The sequence below is a fragment of the Patiria miniata genome, unplaced genomic scaffold (genome assembly GCF_015706575.1).
Source record: "Patiria miniata isolate m_02_andy unplaced genomic scaffold, ASM1570657v1 HiC_scaffold_9, whole genome shotgun sequence".
Lineage (NCBI taxonomy): Eukaryota > Metazoa > Echinodermata > Asteroidea > Valvatida > Asterinidae > Patiria > Patiria miniata.
The window spans coordinates 22,241,206-22,267,467 of NW_024037076.1; the positions used below are offsets into that span (position 1 = coordinate 22,241,206).

Genomic DNA, 26,262 nt, shown 5'->3' on the forward strand with positions numbered 1-26,262 from the left:
CAGCTTTATCATGCTGAATACAATATACATGTACAAACTTGTAGGAGTCATTCACATGACACCTACAAGATAAAAACAAATAAATAATTTGGACTCAATGAAATAAAGTGAAAGGTTAAGCACCAACCATTATTAGACCATATTATTAATTCAAATCTTATCTCACTCTTACATGGGTGTTGCCATGATTTTTTTTCTAGAGGGGGCAAAGCACATTATTTCTAAAAAATCATTGTACTTGCTCTGGTATATACATGTACATGTATTGTACATGTATTTTTTTTCGAGGGTTGGCGGGGGGACATTGCCCACCCCACTCTCATTGACACCCCTGCAGACGCCCGTGTTGTTATGTATACTGTACAATAAATTAACAGCAATATGACTTTGCACCTTGTCTTCTTTATTTTCTTTTGTGTGTGTCTCGCTTTTCCGGGGGGGGGGGGGGCTTTTTTGCCCCATCCTGGCAATGCCAATGCACTCTTGTCCTTAAAATGTTTGGTATCGAATGTGTGACTCCAGTCATACTTGTCTTAAACTTTAAATTAAAAAATGTCAAAATGTTCCATGGCTCCCACTTTCCTTCTCGGTTTAATTAAATCTAATTAAGTTGTCCTACTGGGTAAATTTGTTTGTATTTGATAAAGGGTTCACCTTTATTACATTCATGAACTATTTGGTTTTTCTGTAATGTGTGAAAATTACTAGGGAATGTGTGTACCCATAGAAAAATGTTGCCTTGTACTCGTACTCATGGCAAAGTACTCGTACTTGTGGAAAGGTACTCAACTACAACACTGGGAAAAAAGTGGTGCAAGTTTGTGTTTGATCATTATACATTTACGAAAAAGTATTGGACAGTACAGGGGAGTCAAAAAAAGCGAAACCCAATCACATATTTAAAAACTATGTAGCACGAAACATAATGACTTGAAAGTCAACTTCATAAGGCCCCCCCAAAAAAGGCTCCGGTTTCTGGTATGCGCGTGGTCGCCGTAGCCATGCGCGTCGGCAAAATGAAAAAGTTTTTTTTTTTCAATAAAAGATGTCTCAAAACCGCCAAACTCACTGGTTTGACTGGAATCCTGTTGCTGCACAGTTTTAACGTGTTTTTAGATGGGGTTATGATCGAGAATAAGCTTTATGTGGCCTCTCTGGACTCCCATTATATTTGCACTAAGTTTAGTCGGGCACCATTTGCAGTCATCAGCCGACATTTGAAGAAGAAAAAAACGGGTTAAAAAAAAAAAAAGCCGTGTCGCTGCACCACTTTTTGGGCAAGCTCCATACCAGAAACCGGAGACTTATTTTTTTTTTTTTAAGTTGTAATAAACAGGACTCCGATGCAGAGTAGCATAAACAAATCCTGTTTATTACGTCACGATTTACTGTGTTTTGTTTGCTGCCCGCAACGACGACTTTTAAACAAATTGCACGTTCGGGTCGAAACAGGACCTGAAAAATAGCTTTCAAAAGTAACCTTTGTACTCATTTCATGACAGAAAAAATGGTCGTTTTTATTTCATCACACCTTAGGCTACATATACCCAAAAAATGACGGAAATGTCTTCGAGCATTCCACAACCTCTTTAATACAAATTCTGATATAACAAACAATTTGGCTAGGTCCGAACGAGTTTGTATTACCGAGACTCGACTGTAATTGGACAATATTTCACAAGCTGTGTTGACTTGATTCTACTGTGATAGGTTAAGTATTCCCCCTGATTGTTTAACTTGTGCTCCACACTTTCAACATATACATGTACAGTTGAATCTCGTTAGTACAAACTCTGTTAATACAAAATTCTGGTTATAACAAACAAAAAGCCTTAGTCCCGACTGTGCATTTATGTGCACAATGAATGGGACTGATGTTCCTCTTAATACAAAATTCTGATATAACAAACAATTTGGCTAGGTCTGAACGAGTTTGTATTGACGAGACTTGACTCTACATGTACAACTACACAAGATGCCTGTAGGGTATGTGTTGTTTTCTACAGAGCATACGACCTTACTTTATACTGCTCGCAGGTTTTAAAGGTAGAATACATCATTTGCAGATTTCCAAAAAGTAATTACACAATTAATGAAGTATTGTAGAAAAGCATACTTGGTTGAAAAATAGCAATGTAAAATTAATCTTTCTGGCATGCTGTCTTTTTGCAGAAAACAATAAAAGGTCATTTCCAAAGATGCGTCTGAAGACAAATTTTAGGAAAGTTCTGTTAGTTGTTTGCTTTTAATTCGGCAAAGCCGTGAATGGGTGCACGCAAGTGTTGACATGATGCACACATTTTCTATAATTCATCAGTTTAGTGCTTGAGAACACGTATCTGCAATCAGCTGGAAATGAGAACATATCCCAGATGCTGATTTTGAGTGCAATTCAAATCATGACTAAAAAGGGCAACTTTTTAGTTGAAATCGAGATCTTAGAATCTTGTTTTTCTCAGAATGCATCCACTCAGAATGCATCCACTGAGCTAAAACTTCATCAGGTTAGTTGTTAAGTACCGGTACCCTTCTTTAGATTTTTAGCACTTAAAAATGAGTTGCTTCAAACATTAAAATGCACAAATGACGAATGATGTACATGTACATGTACTCTACCCTTAAAGGGCCATGCGATGGAAATGTTTTCAAAGCAATCCTTGAAAATACACCTTTGTGTCCAATCAATCCTATTTCCAATATTTGTTTTGCCATTTTTAAGGGCAGTTTGATGGTTTTTATGCTAATGCAAATGTCCATATTCATGAGCAAAATTGTGATGTCATTCTGGGCAGAAACCTCAATGTTACAGCTATTTCAGTACAAATAAATAAAGTTGTTATAGTTTTGGATATGTTACTGTCATAAATTTTCTTTTCTTTGGCAATTCGTTATTGTGTCAGTACATGGAGGTAAGCCAATGAGCCAATTTTCTCACAAATGTTTTCAATGAGCCATTTTTGGGTTCACAATTTCCAAAAAACCCTAAACTGAGCAGTGTCTGCCTGAACTGACATCAACCTGAAATCCAGAAACAGTCTTCCTGAAATCACAGCAACAGTGCCCTTTAGTTGTCTTAAAAAACATGGCAATTCTCATTGTTTAATTTACAGAAGTGCGCTTCCAAAATTAACCCAAAAGGGATGTCAAATAGTTTGTTACACATTTAAGAAGAGTAGAAAGTTAAACAAAATGTGTTCCCAAGAAAAAATTAAATGAACCTTACATTCCAAGACCCAGTGGTTATTTGTCATTGAAGACTAATATGTGCATGACTAAAAATTTTCCCTTTTTAAGTACATGTACTTCTTATTTCAAATACACATGTACATCCTGTTTTCCACAGTGTATGAATACTGCCCCATGAGCAGTTTCTCATTCCTTCAATCAGTCTTTCAGTGTTCAGTAATTCTCCAGTAGTAGTAGTAGTTGTAAGTATTCAGTATCCGTTTTTAGATCACAATCAGTTTGTCCCAGTCCTCATTTTCCCTAGTTTACGTTTCAACCAAACCTGTAGAAAAAGTCCCTGTTATTGTTAACATCCTCAACTAAAGATGTTTCTGTATAGAGCCTGAAAGTACGCTATTAAGTTGAGCTTCTGGACTCCTCCGCGACCCTTCTATGTGTATTTCACATGTGGTTGAGGTCGAAGAAGAGGAAAAAGCTGAGGACATTGACTGGGGATTTGTTTTACTCCAACAAGCGGATCGTCAAAATCACCCAGGCAACTGATTTTCAAGAATTTGTTGAAAGGCAACAATTGAAATTCTTTGCGCAGGTCTGTCGAACACCGAACTCTGCGACCCAAAAAATTCTCATCCTTGGACAATTCATGGACTTACAACTCGAGTCTATGCCGAATTAGGAATGAAGTTTCCTGTTTTTTTCCATTTTTAGTTCATTATTGCATTTGCATGTTTTTTTAATGTTGGAAACTCACTAACCATGTACGTGTTTCAATTTCAGTTTTATTCATAATTCATAACGAATAGTGCCATGTTGAAATCTGGTGAAATCAGAGTACAGTAGTACTAATTCTAACCAAAATCAAATTAAAAAAATCATTATTACCCCATGCGACAAGACAGCTGGTAAAGAAATCAGGCTTCGACAAGTAACAGAACTTTGTTTACGGTTCGGCCAGAGCAGTTTATTGCCAGATCGATTATCAGCAAAAGTTTTCCGGTCGCTGCGATCCACGAAAACTTGTTCATTTGTTAAGTAAAACATCAAATTGTCTCCAATTGTTTGCGATCATAAGAATTGATAAACATTAACGCAAATATTAACAATGATTTTCCGGTCGTAGCGATCCCCGCGAAAATCTATAGCCCAATTTCATGTTCCCGGTCGTAGCGATTCCCGCGAAACCCAATAACAGCGCTAAACAATAACTGTACAAGTATTATTTCCGGTCGTTGCGATCCCCACGAAATAATAACGTATATCCAATATTCCAATTTGTTTCCAGTCGTAGCGATCCCCGCGAAACAGAAAACAACGCAATAACATAACTGTACAAGTATATTTCCGGTCGTTGCGATTCCCGCGAAATAATTACGTATAAACCAATAATCCCATTTGTTTCCGGTCGTAGCGATCCCCGCGAAACACGTTAACGAAACAATCACATTAACTGTACAAGTACAAGTGTATTTCCGGTCGTTGCGATCCCCACAAAATAACAAAATATATCGTCACTATTCCAATTGGTTTCCGGTCGTAGCGATCCCCGCGAAACCCAATAGCCGCCTTACGGTTAATTGCGTGCCAAGCAAAACATTCCATCATAATTCTCCGTCCCCGTTAATTTGCCAAACAACTGGCATGTTTCCCGAACGCCACTAATTTACACGGATTTATAATACATGAAAAACAAGGTCTGTTGTACAAAAATGTACAGTGAGGTTCAACACGAGCCCGTGATAAATCGGTGTAGTGATTGACATTAAAAATGCTGCCCAACATGACTTTTATCAAATTCAATAATTTCAATGGTGACTACAAAATTCGGGGATGTCAACCTTGAGTAAATTGCTAAGCCTTAGACCTATGCAGGCGTTCTGAATGAAATTCCGCTCTGGATTCCAATTCGGGGAGGGGCGAAAACCTCCTGGAAACCTCAATATTTTGCTTCGACGACATGAAAGGAGGAAAAACAGGAGGAAATTCCCCTCCGGCTCCATCATTATGTGGCAACGAGGATTGTCAACTCCAGAATCAGGTCCTAGCGAATGAAAAAGTACACTACCAGGCGGTTGAAAGGGGAGGCGGCGGGCTTTGAAAATTAATTGATAAGATTCGAGAACGAAATACGCAACTACATTATAAACAATTCATTCTCAGACTGATATAAAACACACAATCATTTTTGTTTGTATGTAATTTGCCACAGCTATTTATTCAACACAACATTGCCAGATACCATGGGCAAACTGGCAAAGAAATACAATATAGTGGGATACACCAGATCCCCTGGGTTGACCAGACCCAGCCATGAAAAGGGCACACCAGGCCCACCAAATATAGGTCACACAATATCCTGAAATTATGGCACACCAGGCCTATCATATATAGGTCACACCATACCTAGGTCACACAATACCCTGAAATTCGGGAAATTAAACCAGACCCTGGTACATAGGGCACCAGACCCAGCCATGAATAGGGCACACCAGGCCCACCATATATAAGTCACACCAGACCCTAATAAAGAGGGCACACCAGACCTAGTTACATAATGGAAGAAAATCTTGAATACAAATACCAAAATTGAACTATTAATAAACAATTCAGGCACAGGATGTTCCCCCGCTTAACGCAAGGAGCTACGGGAGGAATGGCCCCTAGTGAACCTCCAGGGAGCAATTACAGTGCCTGTCACAACAAATAGAAACTGTCATAGTATATTTACATTGTATGATAGGTCAATTAATAGTGCATGTAATAAAGTTATTGGCCGTTATGATAGGGCAATGAAAATGTTTAACCTATGTCTGTCTAATTCCCGCCAGAAAATCTTCCCCCGACTGAACCAACGGGAGGAATAATCGCCTCTTGGTACACATCCAAGAAACGAATGGAATTCAGTAAGGCATAAGACGTTTATTCCTACTGCAACAGCAGAAAAGCTAAAAAAAAGGATTTTTGTCCCACACGAGTACCCTACGAATGGAGGTGATGGGGTGGAGGTGGGCAATTTGAAAGAAAATTATACTCATTATGACACACAATGGGCTGTGACAAAGTGAGCCTAAAGTTGCACTTTCTTTTCCCACCAAAGTCAACCAGTAATATAAGAAGTTGCCCCATTGGCTGAAAGTTTGATGTAACATGAGTTCTCATTGGTCTAATCCTTCTGTTTTGATTGGCTGACACAGTATGCATAAATTAACACAGGATCCTGTTTACAATCCTGTGTTTTTCACAAAAAGTAAAATGGCATTTTAAGTAAGAAATCCTAAACCAAATCTGAACATACATGCATGGAAAGAAAGCTGTTAAAAAGTACTTTACATACATGAGAAAAGTTTTCCACTTGAGAAGCTGATACTGTGCAGAATCTTTTATTTTCCATCCCATTTGTAATGTCATTTGTGCAAGTCAACATATTTACCCATCCTCACGCTCTGTCCTTTACAGAATTGCTACAAATTTATTGATCTTTCAGTGAGGCAAAAACACACAGCTAAGGCCAAAAAAAAAAAGTCTCCGGTTTCTGGTATGGAGCTTGTCCAAAAAGTGGTGCGGCGACGCGGCTTTTTTTTTTTTTACCTGACTTTTTTGCTTCAAATGTCGACTGATGACTGCAAATGGTGCCCGACTAAACTTAGTGCAAATATATGGCAAATATATGGGAGTCCAGAGAGGCCACATAAAGCTTATTCTCGATCATAACCCCATCTAAAAACACGTTAAAATTGTGCAGCAGCAGGATTCCAGTCAAACCAGTGAGTTTGGCGGTTTTGAGACATCATCTTTTATTGAAAAAAAAACTTTTTCATTTTGCCGACGCGCATGGCTACGGCGACGCGCGCGCATACCAGAAACCAGAGACTTTTTTTTTTTGGCCTAAAGATACAATGGTTTTCTGTGTCACAAAGTGCAGTGTCCTTTTATAAGTGGAACTTCACTCAAAGCTTAACACACATACATAGCCTACAAGTAGAAATGCATATTCATGAAAAAGTTTGCCAACTCAGCAGCTGATTGGCTGCTCAAGATAGCTCACTATCCTGTGTTGCCAAGGTTTGCAATAGCATTTTGTGCAGTAAATCTATATGCATTCATGCATGCCTGCACAGTGTGTTTCCAAATAGTGGAATTCTACTGTGGGACTTCGATAGCAAAGATAATTTGTAAATCGTACATGTATGTAACACAGCTGATTTCTTATTGTGAATGGCATGTACACAGCAGTTAATTAATTTGATGTGTGATATACAAGTGTGCTTCTGTGGCAATTTCCTAAGCATTTTGTCACACATGCGTAAGTAAAAAACACCAACTGAGAAATTCTGATAATAAAGCATTTGATCATTTATTCAAATGATAAAATGTCCTATAGTCACATAAAGATATTATGAAATTGCATAAATTTCAGGCAAAACGCGGTTGCTTCACGACAAAGTCTGCAGCTCTCAGTGAACCTCAGCACCTAGACCAGCCACGTCTGTCCCATTATGCAAGGGTTTGTTTGAAAAGATTGAAGCTTTATACAAGAAATATACAATTTGTTTCAAATTTGCTATCTGTCAAATAACCTGTCAAATAATTTGTCTGTCAAATAACCACTTTTGCAGAATTCTGCCAGAAATCTGCCAAAATAATCCATTCTGTCAAATTTTCTGTCAAATTCATTTTTTTAACCAAAAAAATCTGTCAAAGTTAGCGGGAAATTGGCTAAAACAGTCATCCTGCCCATTTTATAGATCATGACTGTACTAAGTTGAAAAAAAAATCAGCAAGTTACCAAAATTTTATGGACAGATCCATATATACCTTAAGGGGTGCTCAAACTGTTTGAGGAAATTGAGGAGTTTTACATTGTTTCTCAAAAAACTTCTTTGCAAAAATAATGTGACAATGAAGAACTTTTCAAACAAGGAAATGTTTTGGATTCCATATTATTATTATTATTATTATTATTATTTATTCGACCTCAAAAAAAGAATTACAAACAGTGATACAAAACCAAACAAAAATTACACAAAAGTGGTTGAAAACGCACAACAAAAGAAACGTATAAACATGTAATTTAAATTATTAAAAAATCATGAAGTAGAGGGCATGCACTTTAAATGACAGCTGGAGTGGGCCTCCCAATTGGGAGTTGAACAATAACCAGTAAGACACAAAAAATCCCAAAGAAAACGATTATGTGGGTCAGGGACAGCAAAAGCGAATCTAATCACTGTTGCTCGGAAGCATGCGGACCCGCACATAATGACAAATGAACAGGACAAACAAGGCAAACAAATGCGCAAGAACAAGATTACAAATGGCAGGGAAATAACACAATAAAGGGAAGCCCAAAGATTAAACTTAAGATTAAGTAAATTGCGCTATAATGTGAGCTGGTCATGGAAGTGTGTCTTGAGACTGGCTAGAAATGAGTTTAGTGAATTAAGCACTGCAGAATCCCGGATTTAAGTAGGTAAGTGATTCCAGAGTCTAGGAAAGCGACGGGTTGGTGAATGGAATAAAGCATCAGTACGAGCAAGTTTGAGGTCAGCAATTTGGCTGCAAAAATTCCAGGTCAGTCAGGTTACAGTAAATACACTATCTTTTTTGTTTGGCCCGACAGCCTGTCATTTGTTTAAATATGCACTTTCCTGTGAGAGCATGCGTCCCACCTGGCTCTCATAGGAAAGCGCACATATAAACAAAGCATGACTCCATTAGATCTCAAGTCTATTCAATATGGTCCAAAGACAACATTGATTTACGATATGGTACAAGCTGGATTTCTTTTGAAGAAACAATTTTAACATGTTCAGGCTTCCTTCTTGACAGTGAACTATCAACCCAAGTAGACGTCAGCATCCACCATTTGCTGGATATTGGACTGACATTGCAATGACCCAACATTTCACAATCAGGCCTGATGTCAATACATTTAGCCGACGTGATATTTACATTGTCCTACCAACAGTGGCCCTACCTATAACCGACATCATCATAACAATTACCACAAAACGACTTTGTACCCATGTAATAAACGAGGCATATGCAAATCCTGCCAGGCTTGACATCGGCATCTGCCATCGGCGGGTGGATATTGGACCAACGTTGCATCGACCCCACCTCTCACTCCGAGGCTCAACATCAATACGCTGTTTAACAACTTTGTACCAACATGCAATTTCCCGTGTACAACCGGCGTCTAGTGGAAGGAGAGGAGAGGCCTCATTAATGTCCAACTGATTTTGGAAATCAGTAAATTCACCGATTTCCAAAACCGCCAGAGACCTCATCTCATCTTCTGCCCGACATTGTTTCCGAATAACATATTCAGTCCATTTTCTGACTTCCAAAATCCGTTGGCTCGACATTAATAAAATCTCTTGACAGTCCTTTCCCCTGACGTCGGTCTGACTGAAATATCCACCCATGGACCTGATGTTTAAAAAAAACCTTTTCCTTCTTCTGTGATTTAGCATGTTATACTGACGTCCCAAATCCGGGCCCAAAACAGTGATCTCTTTTTTGACCTGTTCTCTGCCTCTAATCTACATAACAGAAGTAATTGAATCATACTGTGACAGAGTTAACTTTCTGTATACATACCCATTTTATTTGTAAGAACCATAATAACCTCAACATGTTCATTGCAGTGATAACAAATGTAACCGTGTGAATTCTTTCTTACTCTTGTATTTCAAATTCAATGCAAAAACAGAAGTCGCTGATAATCCCAGAAACGAATGTCTGAACAACTACAGAGCTTAGTAATTGGGGTCTTCACAATAAACAGTAAGGGCTATCTATTTTCAAGTATATATATTCATCAGCTTTCTCCCATTCCCAAACAACTTAAAGTTGGGCTGAAATATCGCCTTGTATACCCAGTACTTTCAATTTGCTTTGATTTGTATCATATCTTATTTCTTATACAGAAGCCAATGAAACATAAATATTAACCACCACAATTCCAAGATTGGAAATTTGAATCATTCTAATGAAATTACGAAGCTGCCTTTTGTAAGGTTTCAAAAAATCGCCAGCAGAGTGTAATTCAAACTTTACCAATTATAAACAATGAGCGTAACAATTGTTTAGGTAATAACTGAAGAATCAACAGATATATGAGTATGTGCAAGGAAGGACTGATGATGATTCTCTTAGCGGGTCGGCCAGGCTAAACAAACTCATCGTAGATTTTGCGTTGAAAATACAACTTTTTAACTAATTTCAAATGTAATTTATATGCTGAAGATGTTATTTTCCCTATTTCTACCATATAAAGCTACTTCTGATGTTCAAGTACTTATACAAAATATGTTCACGCTGGGTTGATGCCAGTTGACGCTTGTTGACATATTTGAATAGGACCCCGAAAATATCAGAAGTACGCCTACAACCTATCTGACCTGCCAAATGAACCTTGCATGCCAAGGTCTATAATTCAGTGCCTTAAATATACATCCGGCACAATGATTGTTTACCGCGTTATGTAATTACTCATGTAAATACAACCATGTTTAGTTGTGCAATGCACAGTAGGCTGCTTACACAGGCACAAACAACTTTAGTATCCTGTGCCTTGAATTTACTCAATGGCTAATAAATTACACAGTAAATACAAAAAAATGCACTCATCCTCATACCATTTTATACAACAATCCTCTTAGAAATGTTGAGTCACCTGTCCACTAATTAGCCCTATAACCTCACCTAAAGCTACAAAATACTACTCAGTAGTAACCTGTAGTATGCATTTCTTTTCATACAAGTGTGCACAACACATGTAATTCTGTGGTATTTGATCCTTGACCCCCAAAGAGCCCTTAGGACGTTAGGGTTCAAGTCAGAACGAAACTCGGGCAATCATTTTCCGGCATATCGCAGAACTTTAGTGACAAAAGGTTCCCCAACAAACCCTTCAAATCACACCTCAATTTACAGGTACGGCTCAGCAAGCGTTGGTCAGCCATGCTCAACAATAATGATTGCACAGGTGTTAGGGAGAAGCCTACATGTACCACTCAATAAGGCCCCAAAAAAATAGTTCTGCTTCCGGTTTCCCTACCAACCCTAGTTTGACAGCCCCTACCCTGATTTTTTTTATTGGAAAAATGAGAAAATAACACCCAAAACCATCAATTTCTGCCTTTTACCCTTGACTACACGCAGATGCCTCCATACGATCGTACACAAAAAAAATTGACCCCCGAAAAAATCCCTACCTACCTATCCTATTTTCGAATGCCATGTAATCGGAAGCAGAACTATTTGGGTTTTTGGCCTAACCATAAACTTTTAAAGACCCCATGGCATGAATTTTATTTCGGCTATTTTGTGCAACTTTCTACTCGACTTAAAGCTATAGTCCATCATTTGCAGCCATCCGAAAAGTAACTGGCGTAATTATTGTTGAAAAACAAACTTGGTTGAAAGATAGTAAGGGAACTAAACTCCCTGTGGAATTTTTCTTTCTGGGAAGCTGTCATTTTGAAGTAATCAACGAAAGAAGGCATTTCCAACGGTGATTCTTAAGAAGCACCGTAGGAAAATTTAAATTAGTAGTTCGTTTTGTTATTCAGCGCAGCGCGCACAAGTATTGGAACGACGCACACGCGCGCGCGGTTGTTATAATTCGTCGGATCAGTGCGCGACGTCGCGTATAGGTGCAATTCAAAACAATTCAAAACATGATTCAGTAACTTTTGATTTGAAATTGAGATCTTAGAATGCTGTTTTTCTCGGAATGTACAGCTGAAGCTTAGCTGAAACTTCATCAGGTTAGTTGCTCAGTATCCTTCATTAGATTTTGAACTCTTTTGTTGCTTCAAACGAACAAAATGCACAAATTACAAACGATGGACTGTAGCTTTAAATGTGTGGAAACTATTTGACATCTCTGTTTGGTTAATTGTATTGAAAAATGCACATTTGTAAACGTTTTAAATTGTCCATGTTTGTCTTGACAAATTGAGGGCGCTGTTGCTGTGATGTCTTTTCAGGAAGACACTGTTCAGTTAAGCGGTTTTATGTTAAAAGTGTGAACCCAAAGTTGCTCATTGAAAATATTTGTTGGAAAACTTTGCTCACTGGCCTGATGTCATGTACTAAAACAACAACGAATCACCAAAGAAAACAGGCATGCAACTGGGAATTTAGAAACACCAAGGAAATTCCAAGCCACACAAGACTTTGTACAGCGTTTTTCAATTTGTAATGGCATTCATGAGAAGTAGAAAACTAAGAAGTCAGCATACCGGAGGAAAAGTTGCATGCCTGAAGAAAAGAAAATTACGATAGCATAATATCAAAAATTGTGGCAAATGTTGATGCTGAAATAGCTGTAACGTTGAGGTTTGCACCTGGAATGACATCACACTTTTGATCATGAATATGCAAATTCACATTAGCATAAAAACCAAAAAGGCACCAAAATATCCTTAAAAATGGCAAAAATGAACATTGAAAATTATGGGACACAAGGGTGCATTTCCAATGATTCCATTAAATAAACTACGGCCCTTTAAAGGCCAAATTCTTACCTGCTACTCAAAATAAAGTACAACTTGCGTTGTCATGTCCAAAGATTTTGTATAGTGTGACCGATGTCACAATATGTCAACGGTCCTTGTGCGTGCGATCGCTCATTCAAACGGGCTATTGTGTAAACTGATTGGCCAGCGTCTGCCTCACAACCTTGAAATCCTTGGCCTATTACATAATTGGGGTTGTGTGATTGGTTAGTGCGTAGGCAAGTCTACTTAATTAAGTATGAGATCAGCAGCAGCATGCCTTTTGGGCAACTGAATTGAAACAATTAGCCCTACAAATCCTGGAATGTGCTGAGTGATGCAAATTACTTTTCTTACTGGGCAGGCTTGTCACTTAGACAAATGTTGCATGTTGCTGCATTTGGCTGGGTTTCTAGCCAAAATACCTTGGAGGGTTAGGGTTAATATACAAAAGTTATGAACTTGAGAACACTTTCAAAGTGGCTCCATGTAAAAGGGTAAATCATTAGGTCTCTTCAGTTATGGATAGCCGAACGTCATTGAATTAAAAAAATAAATAAATAAAATAAACCTCCAATTCCAAGTTGGTGAGTTAAGCTGTCAGATGAATGTGCTGTCGCAGCTGTGGACAGTGCATAAAAAGAGGCATGTACATGTAAGATGTTGGTGCATAAAATGGCACATAATAATGTTATCCGTGAATGATTGATCATTCCAGAGTTTTTGTTTATCATCACATAGCCAAACACAAACTTTTTCCAAGTTAACCTGATTCAGTGGCACATGAGCTATCTAAAATAGTGTGCAGTCACAGTAAATTATGTTTTTTTTTGTGGGGGAAAAAGTTGAAAGTGTTTGAGCATAAATGGAGTATCATGTTTCATGATTAAATGAGTCATTTCAAAGGTTTTCTACTCATTAACATAATAAGTACCTAATGCAAAACTGTACTCAAAACTTAGCTCTGGCATTTGCCAAACTTGACATAGCTTTGGCTATGCCCATTACAAGGTGCTTCAATTGAAATTAAGGTATCAATTGAAAGTTAATGAGCTACCCCTTAAGATGGAGCCTCTTTGAAATTGTATAATATCCTTACCTTCACATATGAGCCATTTTGCTATTGCAGTTATTTTCACACACCCTGTATAGCCATCCAATGTCTACAAACAAGTAGGCCATGCTACCGACATAGACTAACCATCTGCTGTAGGCATGATGGCAAGAAGTTCTAACCGATATTGGAAAGCTTTTTCAATATGACCGACGTTGGCTGGTACACAGTCCAATGTTGGAAAGACATTCTAAGATCGATGTAGGTTGCAAGGTTGTTCTGGGAACATAGCCCGACGTCGTTGCCTGGACGTGTCAGCTGTAAATCTTCCTGTCAACGTCGGTAAGATACCTTAGGTATGACATTGACTGGAAGTCACAACACTCACGTAGGCTGAGAAGCTGCTTAAAGGTATGACAGCACGATGTATTATGATCAAAATCAGCAAGACATTCTAAGACCATGTTAGCTGCAAGGTTGTTTTAGGAATACGGTGCAGCTTTGTTGCTCGGACGTATAGGCTAAAACCAATCCTACTGAAGTTGGCCAGACACCCAAAAATAATGAATTTTAAATAATAAATTATTTTAAAGTGGCTCGAGCCGAGTCACAGTGTGTAGTCGGGTCGAGTCAAGTTGAGTCAATATTTAGCTCGAGTCAATTCGAGTCACAAATATTTGAATACTATATAACAAATAAAGAAAAGAGAAAAAAGTTATTTGTATCACTTAAAGTTAATAAAAGTGAAACTTCGGTCTTATAGGCTATCCGGTTTGGCTTCGGGTCTAGAATTCTTTTTTCTGATCACTGACAACATCAAAACCAAAGTGTTTAAACAGATGATATTACATGTACATGTATTTGTAGACATGAATGTCTTAAAATGGTCGAAGTTAGTAATGTTACTTCTTACATTAAGGTTGGCAAATGAAGAACCACCTGCAGTTTGGTTGTGAATGATGCCATCTGTTTCTGATTATTTTTTAGGGCATGTATCTATTTAATTTTTAAAAGGAGGGCATACATTTAGCCAGCGTCCGAATCCAAGAGCTTAATAAGAAATCGCCTAAAGCCAAAGATGAAACCAAGAACTAAAAAATGTGTTTAAAAGTCCGGTTCCTGGATAGAATTTTGTGCGTTCCAGAATCACAAGGTCGAAGTCTGTGACACGTATGTTTGTACATGACAAGTGGCTACTGTACCGTACTGTATTTGCAAAGTGACGTGTTTATGAACATAACATTTTGCACTGTAAGTCATTGTAAATATTTTTCGCAAAGTTTCGCTTTTATTTTTGAGACTCGAGTCTTATTAGTCTTCGCTTGAGTCAAGTCAAGGCTTCTGATGAGGGACTTGAGTCAAGTCAAGTCATTTGCTCGTAGTGACTCGAGTCAAGTCATTATAATCTTGGGGACTTGAGTCAAGTCAAGTCGAATCAACAAAAATTGGAACTCTAGTCGGACTCGAGTCGAGTCATTGACTCAAGTCATTACAACTCTGGTTGTCAGAAAGTGAGGGAAATTATCTCTCAAATCATATGTTCAAGAAACACTTACAATATTCCAGAAGAGAGGGTTGAACATTATATTAGCAGCAGCAATGAATAAATTGTGATCAGACCAGTGAATCCTGGGGCCTTGGCACTCTGATAGCAATACCGGAAATTCCATCTAATAAAAGAACAATACAAAACAATTTGAGAAAGATTCATGTGAAAAAAATTAGTATAAGACTACTATAAATATGTCTTATTTTGTAGAATACCATGGCAAGTTCAAAGGAAATCCTGATGACTAAAGACTAAGAAATGAAGGAAATACATAAACAATGACATGAAGATTACGGTAGCTCAGACGAAAATCAATACAAAAGACAACAATTTCCAGCAGCCTACAGTAAAAATCTGCATTCTTTTACAAAACACTCGGAACTTGACCAAGATTCTGTTTGATCCTGTTCAATTCAAATAATTCAGCACCACCTTGTATACAAGGGCCAGTTTTTGTAAAAACCGTATAAAGTAACGTTTGCAACTTGGGAGTGCAAAGAGTGGGCATATCAACTTATCTTTGGAGGGTCATATCTAAGAAACTCTTAGAATATGATGCCTAAAATTCTGCATGTGTTCATACATGTAATACACGAAAAGGTGCTGCCAGCAAATGTTTCAGCCACATTTGGGTTGTTTCCTGTGGAAGATTTCTGGGCTTTGGTTGCATCCATATGGAATGACCCAAATTTGAACTTCAGGACTGCAAAAGTGTTTCATGCAACAATCCATGTCACCAGCAACCCTGATCGTTTGCAATTTGAAACACTGTGATGAAAGCACTTTCTTTGAAAAGCCAAGTTGAAGTGCCTTACCTTACTGAAATCCAGCATGCCAAAACTTTCACAGCAGCCACTCTCCATTCCAGATCCGTACTTAAAAGTTGACCTTAAAAAAGGGGGGGGGGAAATGGCAAGTCAAATTAAAAAGCCTCCATTTTGTGACTAATGCACAAATCCCCAAGCAAACACCACTGCAATATGAAACTTATAAGATTTCCATATAAGGCCACACAAAAAATAGTTCTGCTTCCGATTACATGGCATTTGAAAATAGGATAGGTAGGTAGGGAATTTCATTTTAGCCATTTTTGTTGTGGGCACGATCATGTATGGAGGCCTCTGCATGTTGTCAAGGGTAAAAGATAAATATTGATGGTTTTCAAGGTTTTTTCCCTCATTCCCATAAAAAAATAGGGTAGGAGCTTTTAGAATAGGGCCGGAAACAGAACTTTTTTTTTTTTTTTGGCCTAAGCCATCTTGAATTGAAGGAAAAAATCAAGCATGATCTTGTTTTACCAAACTACAGGAGATAATTACTGTGGTGAATGTTGGTTGGCCTTGTAGAATTTCTTAATTCAATTTGATCTCCTTATTTTGTGGTTTATTAAAAAAAAAAGGACTTGCACACTCCCTGCAAGCGATACCAAACAAGATGGCGAATTTCTTGGGAATGTTAGATCTCAAGCTAGTCTGTAGATTCACAGAAAGTTTAATAAGTACTTAACATGCAGTAGAAATGATATGTCACGTAATAAATTTAGGATTTTTACACTACTCTGGCACGTGGCGTTGTTAATTGACGCCACGTTTATTGGTCTAGGGTTTCGCTAGACCCGTATCATTACCACCAGGGGAAATTGAAGCTGGTTGTGCCTCAGTCGTTGAGATCTGCCATCTTACAAGCATGTCATGGTCCGAGTAGGCACTGGCTAAATATTAGCCAAACTGCCTCTAGTCTAGCCCTAGTGTATAGCTCTTGTCACACATGAGCCTCTCAACCTGGAACTCAACCCTGGGCGAACCCAGTGCTGCAAACTGTGCAAAGTGTTGAGTTGTTTATTTTTCAACCCTGCGTTCAACCCCGCATTATTGTTTCACACTTGTTTCATGCAAATCAAGCTTATCATGGCAAGAATTTCAACCTAGTTTGAAAATTTCAACCCTGGTCTGGAGCTATCATTGATTAGGGTGTCTTTGCCTCAGGGAGGCAACACCTACATTGTCCTGTCGCCTGGTTTTAATGTACCTCCAGAACGGCTTGGTGTTGTTGTTACTGAGGTCTTCCTGGGTGACTTTGTTTATATCCCAATCTGCCCTTCTGATTTGTTTCTTGCATTCCTTCTGGAAGCAGCGATACGCTTGTCATTTGTTGTGTTTCTTGGCACGCCTATAGAGTCTCCTTTTTGTTTGATCAGTTTTTTGATGGTTCTGTTAAACCAAGGTAGAGAGGTGTTTCCTTTCCTCATCTTGTAGGGGATGTGTTTGTCGATTGCCTTCAGGAGAGTTGATTTAAACTGGTCCCACATCTGGTGTACGTCAGAGCCATTGTCTTGCATCTTTACGATATCTTGGGAAAGAGTATCCATGTCTTTAGCTAAATTCTTCCAGTTTGCACGCGAGTACAGGTAACATTTTTGGGTGCATGATGAATGTGAAATGGTTTTGCGTCGATGTCAGTTATCACGATGTCATGATCAGAGATTCCTGGCGCACAAACTGAAGACTTCACCAAGGAGGAGTTTGATGTGAACAGTAAGTCCAACAAGTTGTCCCCACGTGTAGGTAACATGTGGATTTGTGACAAATGGGCAGTGATGTCAATTAATTTTGGTTATATGTGCGTGTCAATGCTTCTTGGGTCGACAGTGCAATTGTCCCGAACAATGTTCGAGCAATTGAAATCTCCTGCGAGGATGACATGCTTATCTGAAAGCACGTTTATTGTTAGTTTTTTCAACGATCTGCTGATCGAGTTCACTTATGTCACTAGCATTTCGATGAGGCATGTAGAAACATCCGATCAGTAGTTCCCTGCTATTTTGGAGTTTAACCTTGACCCATTCTACATAATTCACAGATTGTAACAAATTCCGGTTGTTCAATTGAGATCAAGTTCCGAGGAACAAGTATAATAACACCCCCTTCCAGAGCACTGCGATCATTTCTGTATGCAATGAAGTTATCGTGGAAAATTTCGCTAGATTTGATGTAGCCTTCAGATAGGTTTTGACCAGGCTTGATGCCACTAAGCCAGGAATCAGTTCCGCAGACGATATCAGGTTTTATGTATTCCATGGCTGCGGCAAGTTCGGATCTTTTGGCTAACACACTACAGCAGTTCACGGTCATTATTCTCAGATTTTGCTTATTGGGTAAGCAATACATTGAGTAACTATCTGCAGGTAGCGATGGAGTTGAGTTAGGATGTAGATGTTGGGTACTTTGAGCTTTGTCTGGTTTTCTGTCTGTTGTTGGGCTACTTGTCTGAAGTGGGCTGAAGTTGTGATCAGAAAGAACAGTATTCACCGAGGTGTCTGGGTCCAGATGAGGTGGTAATAATTGATTGAACAATCAAATTCGTAGCTACATGTATGGAGGGTGAAGCTGCCACAATAAATACTGCTGCATTTATGGCATTCCCATTGAGCGGTGGAGCGGTTAAGCATTCAAAGTCTGCAGAACACAATTCAATACATGACTGGTGGAACCAAATACATGTACTACAGTCATCGCAGGCTACTCCTTTACAATTCTAAGTTACTGGGTACTCACATAGACCACAGGGATAAATACTGGCGTGTTTTCCACGAGGTCCGGGATTGGGATGAATGTCGCCAGAAAGCAGTAGTGCCAAAACGGTGCAGAGATGGTTCGGTTTGAATTTGCTGCAGCAGGGTTCACTTGAACTTGAGAAGTGACGATTTGGTAGCAATCGGTTTGCAGGGATACCAGGTTTACATGTCCAAGTGTACCTTAAAGTATTCAGATGCTGGTATAATTGATGGAGGAGAAACACGGTGGTGAATGTGAAGCGAAGAGTCATGGTCTTGATGGTTGAGCGATACGGTGCAGAATTTCAAAATGGCCGACCAAGATGGCGTTCACGCTGATTTTGTTTCAAGGTGGTATATTGGGCCGGTATCCAGCAATTACTCATTTGATCCTCTGCATTTTGGGGTCCAAATGGCTGGCTAAGTGATGATTGTATAGATCAGAATAAATATGGACTGTTTTTGGACTTGGATGAGGCAAAATTTCCTTGATTTGTCCGGATTGAATTGGAGCCGATAAAAACGCGACCTCTCTCTCCGCGCAGCGCGCACAAGTGACTGCCTCCGTGGGGCGCACTAGTGATTGCCTTTCATGTAGTACGCCAATGTTAACAATGTAATTTGAGTGACCAAAATCCCCACCCTGGGGCATGAAAAACGTGACCAAATCCTGACATCGGACCTGGGGCAGCACGGGGGAGGGGTGAAGGAAACATTTGATAGGCACATAAAGTGACAGAATAATTCCGATCTTATTTTGATTTTCTGCTCCCCCCTTACAACAGGACCAGTTCCACACATAGTTTTGTTGATAGTCCAGTATTTTGACCACATTTTGGGGGCTAGGGTACTTCTAGAATTAGAAGGCACCTCCCCTGTGCCTTAGTTCTAGGGGTGCCGGTCAACTCGGTCCGTAACCAACTCGTTCCATAACCAACTCGGTCCATAACCAACTCAGTCCGTAACCATCTTGATCCGTAACCAACTTGGTCCGTAACCAACTTGGTCTGTAACCATCTCGGTCCGGGCAATTCCACGCGTAACAGACTGACATTTTGGGAGGGGTTTTCACAATGTATCCCTTCTGTAAGGTTGTTGTAGTAAGTTAGAACTTAAACTCAAGTACATTTTTGTTCATTGAAAGTGCCCCTATAACCTGCAGTTTTTCTTTCCAAATTGAGTGTTCAGAGGAAAAACTCTCTAAAGGTGGCAAATAAAAAGTAATGGTACACTAAATATAATATAAAGCCAAGTCCTTGCTGCTTATAAATGGTGGTGGTTTTCGTAAATCACTGCCGGATAAAATGGCGTGATAAAAATATGCTCAGTAACAGACTGACATCGGTGGTAACAGACTGACATGCTCCGAGTTCATGTGCAACACGTACAGTAAACCTATAAATGTATGATCGCTTTGTCATGTTCATTTCCTGTTTAAACTGAAATTTTAGGTGTTTGAAACCCTTGTATAAGTACAGGTGTGATTTTGCCTGAAAATTTCAAATTTTGGACCAAAATCAAGAAAAATTATGATTTTGGCCCAAAATGTAGCGCCCTCTAGCGTTGCCGTAGAATGGTAAAAGTTGTTTGAATGCTTCTATATTGACTCAAACAATAAATTTGAAAGCATTTGAATGCAAAATGTACAAGTTATGCCAAAAATACTGGGATTTGGGGGGGGGGTTAAGCAAAAACATTTTTTTTTTTAAGTAAAGCGCCCTCTTGTGGTGGCAGTAGCAAAACCAAGTGAGTTCAAGTTATTAAGTACCTGCCAACCAACATTCTTTCCAAATTTCAGGAAAATAGACCAAAGCACATGGCAGAAGTAGTGGTCAGAATACCTTCACCTGGGCCACTGATTTGACTATGCACTTTACCCACAATGCCTTGCATCTAGAGCCATAGACTTGTGCATGTGTCAGTCTGTTACCGTCAGTCTGTTACCAACCTCGTTTCCATGGGTACGAGATCTTGCTGCGCCATGTTTTTTCCCATCATGCCTTACGCGATCTCAACCCCTGGAATTGTGTAATTTAAATGTGTCAAAATATGGCACATTATAATTAGGCTGCAGTTTATCCGTTTTACGTGCCGACGCCATCTTTAATTAATGTTGAAAGTTGTGTTTGTGAAGAATCAATGCTTTCAAACATAAGGTTTGGACGTTGCGTTATTTAGCAAAGATTTGTATTAAATGTACGTACCCCTTTCATCCCTTTATAACTGAAGATACAGGGGGTTTTTTAAGTGAAAAATGAGGCTGCCATAATCCATGTCGTACAGGCATCGTGAGTTTTGAACAACAAAAAACTTTTCGTACGTGACATGACGTGCAAAGAACGCGGCGTGCAATCTTCGAAATGCGCGCGCATATGTCGAACTTTGTCAAATTTTGATTTTCACATTTAGACCTAGTTTGCAGTTTATTTTTGCTTTAGAAGCATACTCACCCTCTTTATAGGCTGATCAGAAAGCAGTGTTGTAGTACTCGTACTCGGTACTCGTACTCGAGTACTACTCAAGTACTTTTTTTGGAGTACTCGTACTTGCACTCGAATGTCAAAGTACTCGTACTCGAAATGACGGTACTCGTACTCGGGCAGCAAAGTACTCGTACTCGACATGTCAAAATTGTACTCGATCATTATACTTGAATAGCAGTACTCTGGGGAAAAAATGTTATAGCTTCACTTACCATGGCCTTATTTTATCGATACTTTCTGTTTGAAATGGTTGATTGGCTTGTTGAGAAATCGAGATCTCCTGATTTTCTTCTGTGCAAGTCCGGACAAACACATTTAACAGCTAGCCGTGAGTGGGTCTGTATATTGGTCTGACTGGGCCTGGGCCAGGGCCAAATACGCACAATGAACCATTTGCCGTTTGGCCGTGTTCGGAAATGCGAGTACTGGTACTCGTACTCAGAAGTATAAGTACTCGTACTCATACTCGTACTCGGAAGTACAAGTACTCGTACTCGGAGACCGGTTCTTGTACTTGGAGGTACAAGTACTCATACTCGTACTCAGCAACCTAAGTACTCGGCAGTACTTGGTACTCGGAAAAAAGTACTCGACTACAACACTGTCAGAAAGTGCTGCCTTTTTCAGATATCAATTTTTCGTGAAATTTCAAGATTCGTTTGCACATGTTTGCGTATCAAAATTTCAACATGAAATTTCACGAAAATCAGACATCTGAAAAAGGCAGCACTTTCTGATTTGCCTTTAAAGAGGGTGAGTATGTTTCTAAAGCAAAAATAAACTACAAACTAAGTCTAATTTACTCTAAATGTGAAAATCAAAATTTGACAAAGTTCGACATGTTTTTGTACATGGTGGAAGTGTGGCCTTTATTTACGGAGGTAGTCCAGTAAATTGGCCACATTTATGGGGCTAGAAATGAAAGGTGTGCCAAGGCTAGACCCGTGAACGTGGCGTTGTATACAAGCCACGTTCACGGGTCTATGCCAAGGCATGCAAGGCAAGGCAGGCTAGTGCCGGCCCGGCCCATTGGTCAACCGGTAGCGATTTTTTCCCTAAACGACATCCGCAAATGATATGGGATACCGGATGTACGCTATGACGTTTTAGTCTGGACTTCTCTTTTTAAAAAAAAGGAGAAAACATATCAAACATTGTCAAATTTGGACGTTAGGCCCTATTTCCTTTAAAAACAAAGGTAAACAAAAATCACCCCGGCATAAGCCTCAGATTAGACTAGAAAAAAAGGGGGGGGGGAGAGAAGGTGATACGAAGCCATACCGCGAGGGTTGCTCACGTCACAGTACAAAATCACGACCTTCTGACCTTATAATCAAGTTATCGAACTGCTCAACAAATCCTGGAAATTCGGTGCTGGGGCGCTGTTCCCTAACGTGGCCAGGGTGACCGTAAGGTCAGAGCCAAATTCTGCTAAATGCATATCAAAAATCTGTCAGATTTATCAAAAATCTGCCAAATTCCCCAATATTACTCGAAATACACTATGATATAAACACTTAAAATCACATGCAGATTGGGTAATCTTTACTTTTAGGACACCTCTATTTTTTTCAAGTTCTGTTCAAAACTGACTTTTGCAGATGACTGTCCAGTACCAAAGGGACTTTTGCAGGCTAAAGCAGTCTTTTTTCTTCATATAAACTCATGTTAGTTGTAGTTTTGAAAGCACTTTCGAAGAAACTGTGACTTTCCTACCTTTTTTCGCAGTCAAACGTGCATGATGTAGTTCTCACACGCGTGAAAAGCCCTACATAATGAAAGCCCGATGCTGATTGGCTGCTAAAAAAAATAATTAGTCTGGTTCCCAGACCAAAAGATTCTGACTACTCCTGAATCTTTTGGTCTGGGAAAATAAATAAGTTAGTCTGGTTCTCAGACCAAAAGATTCTGACTATTTTTGAATCTTTTGGTCTGGGAACCAGACTAAAAATAAATAAGATGTTTATCTTTTATCAGTTAATCAGCATCGAGCTTTCATCGCATCGAGCTTTTACGTTTGCCATCTTGGTTTTTGAGTCTGTTTTCTGGTTGTCATCGTCGTCTTTTACCCCTGAATTTCCCTCATAAATCAAAGCCCTGCCCTCTTTCCACAAAATTAAACCTGCTGATATTCAAGAAGGTGTCATTAATTGCCATTTGTTCAGATGTGCCAAGAAGTATCAGAATGTCAATTTTGAGTGTCATTTAGTCAACTGTTTTGGTGAGTCTTTCCCTTCCTATAAAGGAACGGGGTCCTAAAAGTAAGGATTTCCGCAGATTGGTAGTGTTGCCTTAATTAAGATTCAAGTTACATAATAAACAATCTAGTCACATAAAGATGTTGTGAAATTATTGGTAAATTTCGGGCAAAACGCTGATCCGGTCACGAGGAAGTCGGCCGTTACCCAGTGAACCTCATCACCTAGACCAGCCAACCTGTCCAATTATGCAAGGGTTTGTTTGAAAGGATTGAAGCTTTTTTAAAACAAATGTACACTTTTTTGTTCAAATTTGCTGTTTTTCTTTCAAATAACCATTTTTGCAGAATTCTGACAGAAATCTGCCAAAAAAATCCGTTCTGTCAAATTTTCTGTCAAACTCGTTTTTCAACAAAAGTTCTGTCAAAGTTAGCCGATAATCGGCTAAAACGGTCACCCTGAACGTGGCGCACTTCATTAACTGCGCCTGCTGGCCCAGCAGGCCGCGCCGACGTCGCGACGCATAATATTGGCGTCGGTCATTGCCATTTGCATACATAGGATGCAACCTCGTGCCCCGTGGGTACGATCTTGCAGCGCCATGTTGTTTCCCATCATGCCTTGCGCGATCGTAACCCCTGGAATTGTGTAATTTAAACTGGCCAAAATCATTGATCTCCATATACACAGTCTGTGTATATATGGAGATCAAATCAATGGCCAAAATACGGCACATTATAATTAGGGTGCAGTTTATCCGTTTTACGTGCCGACGCCATATCTTTAAAACGTTAAAAGTTGTGATTTTGAAGAATCAATCCTAGTTTCAAACACAACGTTTGGACGTTGTGTTAATTAGCAAAGATTTGTATATATGATGTACGTACCCCTTTCGTGCCTTTACAACCACAGATACAGGGGTTTTTTTTAGCGGCTGACATAATCCATATCGTACAGGCATCGCGACTTTTGAATCATAATTTTTTTTTTCGTACGTGACGTTACGTGCAAAGCACGCGAGCGCATTATGGCGCTCCCGGCGTGCAATCTTCGAAATGCGCGCGCAGTACGCTGCGAATAGACCCCTTGCAGACGCGTTCGATAATCGACGCGCGAAGGCGCGCGACGCCATGTTGTGGGACAGGCGTATATCTATCCACGCACATTTTGTCCCATAACATGGCGTCGCTCACCTTAGCGCGTCAATTATCGAACGCGTCTGCAAGCGGTCTATAGCCATTCGGTGTCATTTACGTCATCATCACAGCCAGGGGTTAGTGTAAGGAACGAGCACGCGCCCCTGGAGTCGAGGCTGCATAGGCTGGGACTCCGTATTATCGCGGTACTTATAACGCGGAGTCGTTCAGAATAGAGATTGCCCACAAACCTTCCCGAATTGTACTGTCTTTTGTGTTGTTTTTAACTCTTTCTTTTTCAAAGTGTTTATTCCGTGTATGTACGATGCCAGTACAAATAGACATGTTCGGAGTGTGCAAACGGCGGGAAGTGGTTTTTATATTAAATGATCTCAATTTTGTTCCATAGTTAAATGTTTGACCAAAACATCCCCTGAATAAAGTCTGATATTTCCCCTGTACCGTTCAAGTTGACAAAAGACTATATGCCTGCAGGAATATTTTCTTAAGAGTTATAAGACCATAGGCGAAGCCAGGGGGGGGGATTTACCCCCCCCCCCCCAATATTTTGTAAAGACTGACTACCTTTTCTGGTAGCGCCAGTATCACAACTCGATCGATACACTTATGCTAATTTATTCTTACGTCACCACAAGTCAGGTACGTCGCAGAACTCATAAATATTATGCTGCTACAAGTGGAGAGCGGGTATAGGGGAAGGGGTTCGCATCGAAATCGGTCATGAACAGACTTTCGCCCGGAATGATAACCATCAATAAGTTGTGTTTAACAATCGCATTCGGTTGTACTAATTGGGTTCGGTTTGTATGTATAGTTGGTGTAAAATGTGTCTAATAGCATGCCTAAAGTTTGTGTACGAACAACGGATTGTTCTCGGCGGGTATACAAGGCATTTTAGTCGACAGGCAACGTGCGTTTAAAAACAATACGAATAGATATAGGGGAGCCCTCGCTCTTGAAATGCCGGACCAATGTTAAATTTATTAATTGTATCAATCGATGACAAATGTGGGGGGGGTGGGGGGGGGGTTCGTGCACCCGCTTTGTATATTGGGCAGATGATTCGGGTCCAATTTAGCATTCTACTGAGAAGTAGGTAAAAGAAGGAATGCTTTATCATGAACGCTGGCATTAATCGTTATTTAATTTGTTTATTCATTTATCTTTTTATTCTTTTCCTTTTTCACAACCATATATAAGTTACCATGTTTACAAACCCCTTGTTAATATTTAATAATATAGTTATTGAAATAAATAATTTATTTTCAATTAATGGAAATTTGGATCTGTAATATGAAAATCCTACTTGAAATCAGTGGCGCACCCAAGGGGGGGGGGGGGGGCTCGGGGGGCTTGAGCACCCCCCAAGATGTTGGTTTTTTTTTTTATTATTCCCACATTTTGACCTTGGTGATAGGTAGGCCTATGTGGCCTATTTTTGAGCAGTTTTATAGGGGTAAAAGTGGCGCCACCCGCGTCAGGCCCCCCCCCCCCCAAAAAAAAAAAACCAATTTTTTTTCTGCGTTCAAAAATCTTGGGCAAGATTATTTCTAAAATTTTGAACTTCTCTAAAAAT

At 39.5% G+C, this 26,262-nt stretch overlaps 1 protein-coding gene across 2 annotated transcripts in view; it reads right to left on the bottom strand.

The window, feature by feature from the left end:
• LOC119720056 (phosphatidylethanolamine N-methyltransferase-like) overlaps positions 1-23,171 on the bottom strand; it is a 49,364-nt gene extending 26,193 nt beyond the window's left edge. Inside the window, exons 1-3 of one of the 2 annotated variants that reach the window (XM_038189575.1) lie at positions 23,048-23,171; positions 16,111-16,183; positions 15,303-15,416 (exon numbers count right to left, since the gene is read on the bottom strand). In XM_038189575.1, coding sequence (XP_038045503.1) covers positions 15,303-15,416; positions 16,111-16,158 — 162 coding nt within the window. In that variant the 5' untranslated portion in view covers positions 16,159-16,183; positions 23,048-23,171. Of the gene's footprint in view, positions 1-15,302; positions 15,417-16,110; positions 16,184-22,612; positions 22,633-23,047 lie in introns of those variants that run through there. The other variant, XM_038189577.1, reaches the window with a different exon arrangement.
• Between the last annotated feature and the right edge of the window lie 3,091 nt (positions 23,172-26,262).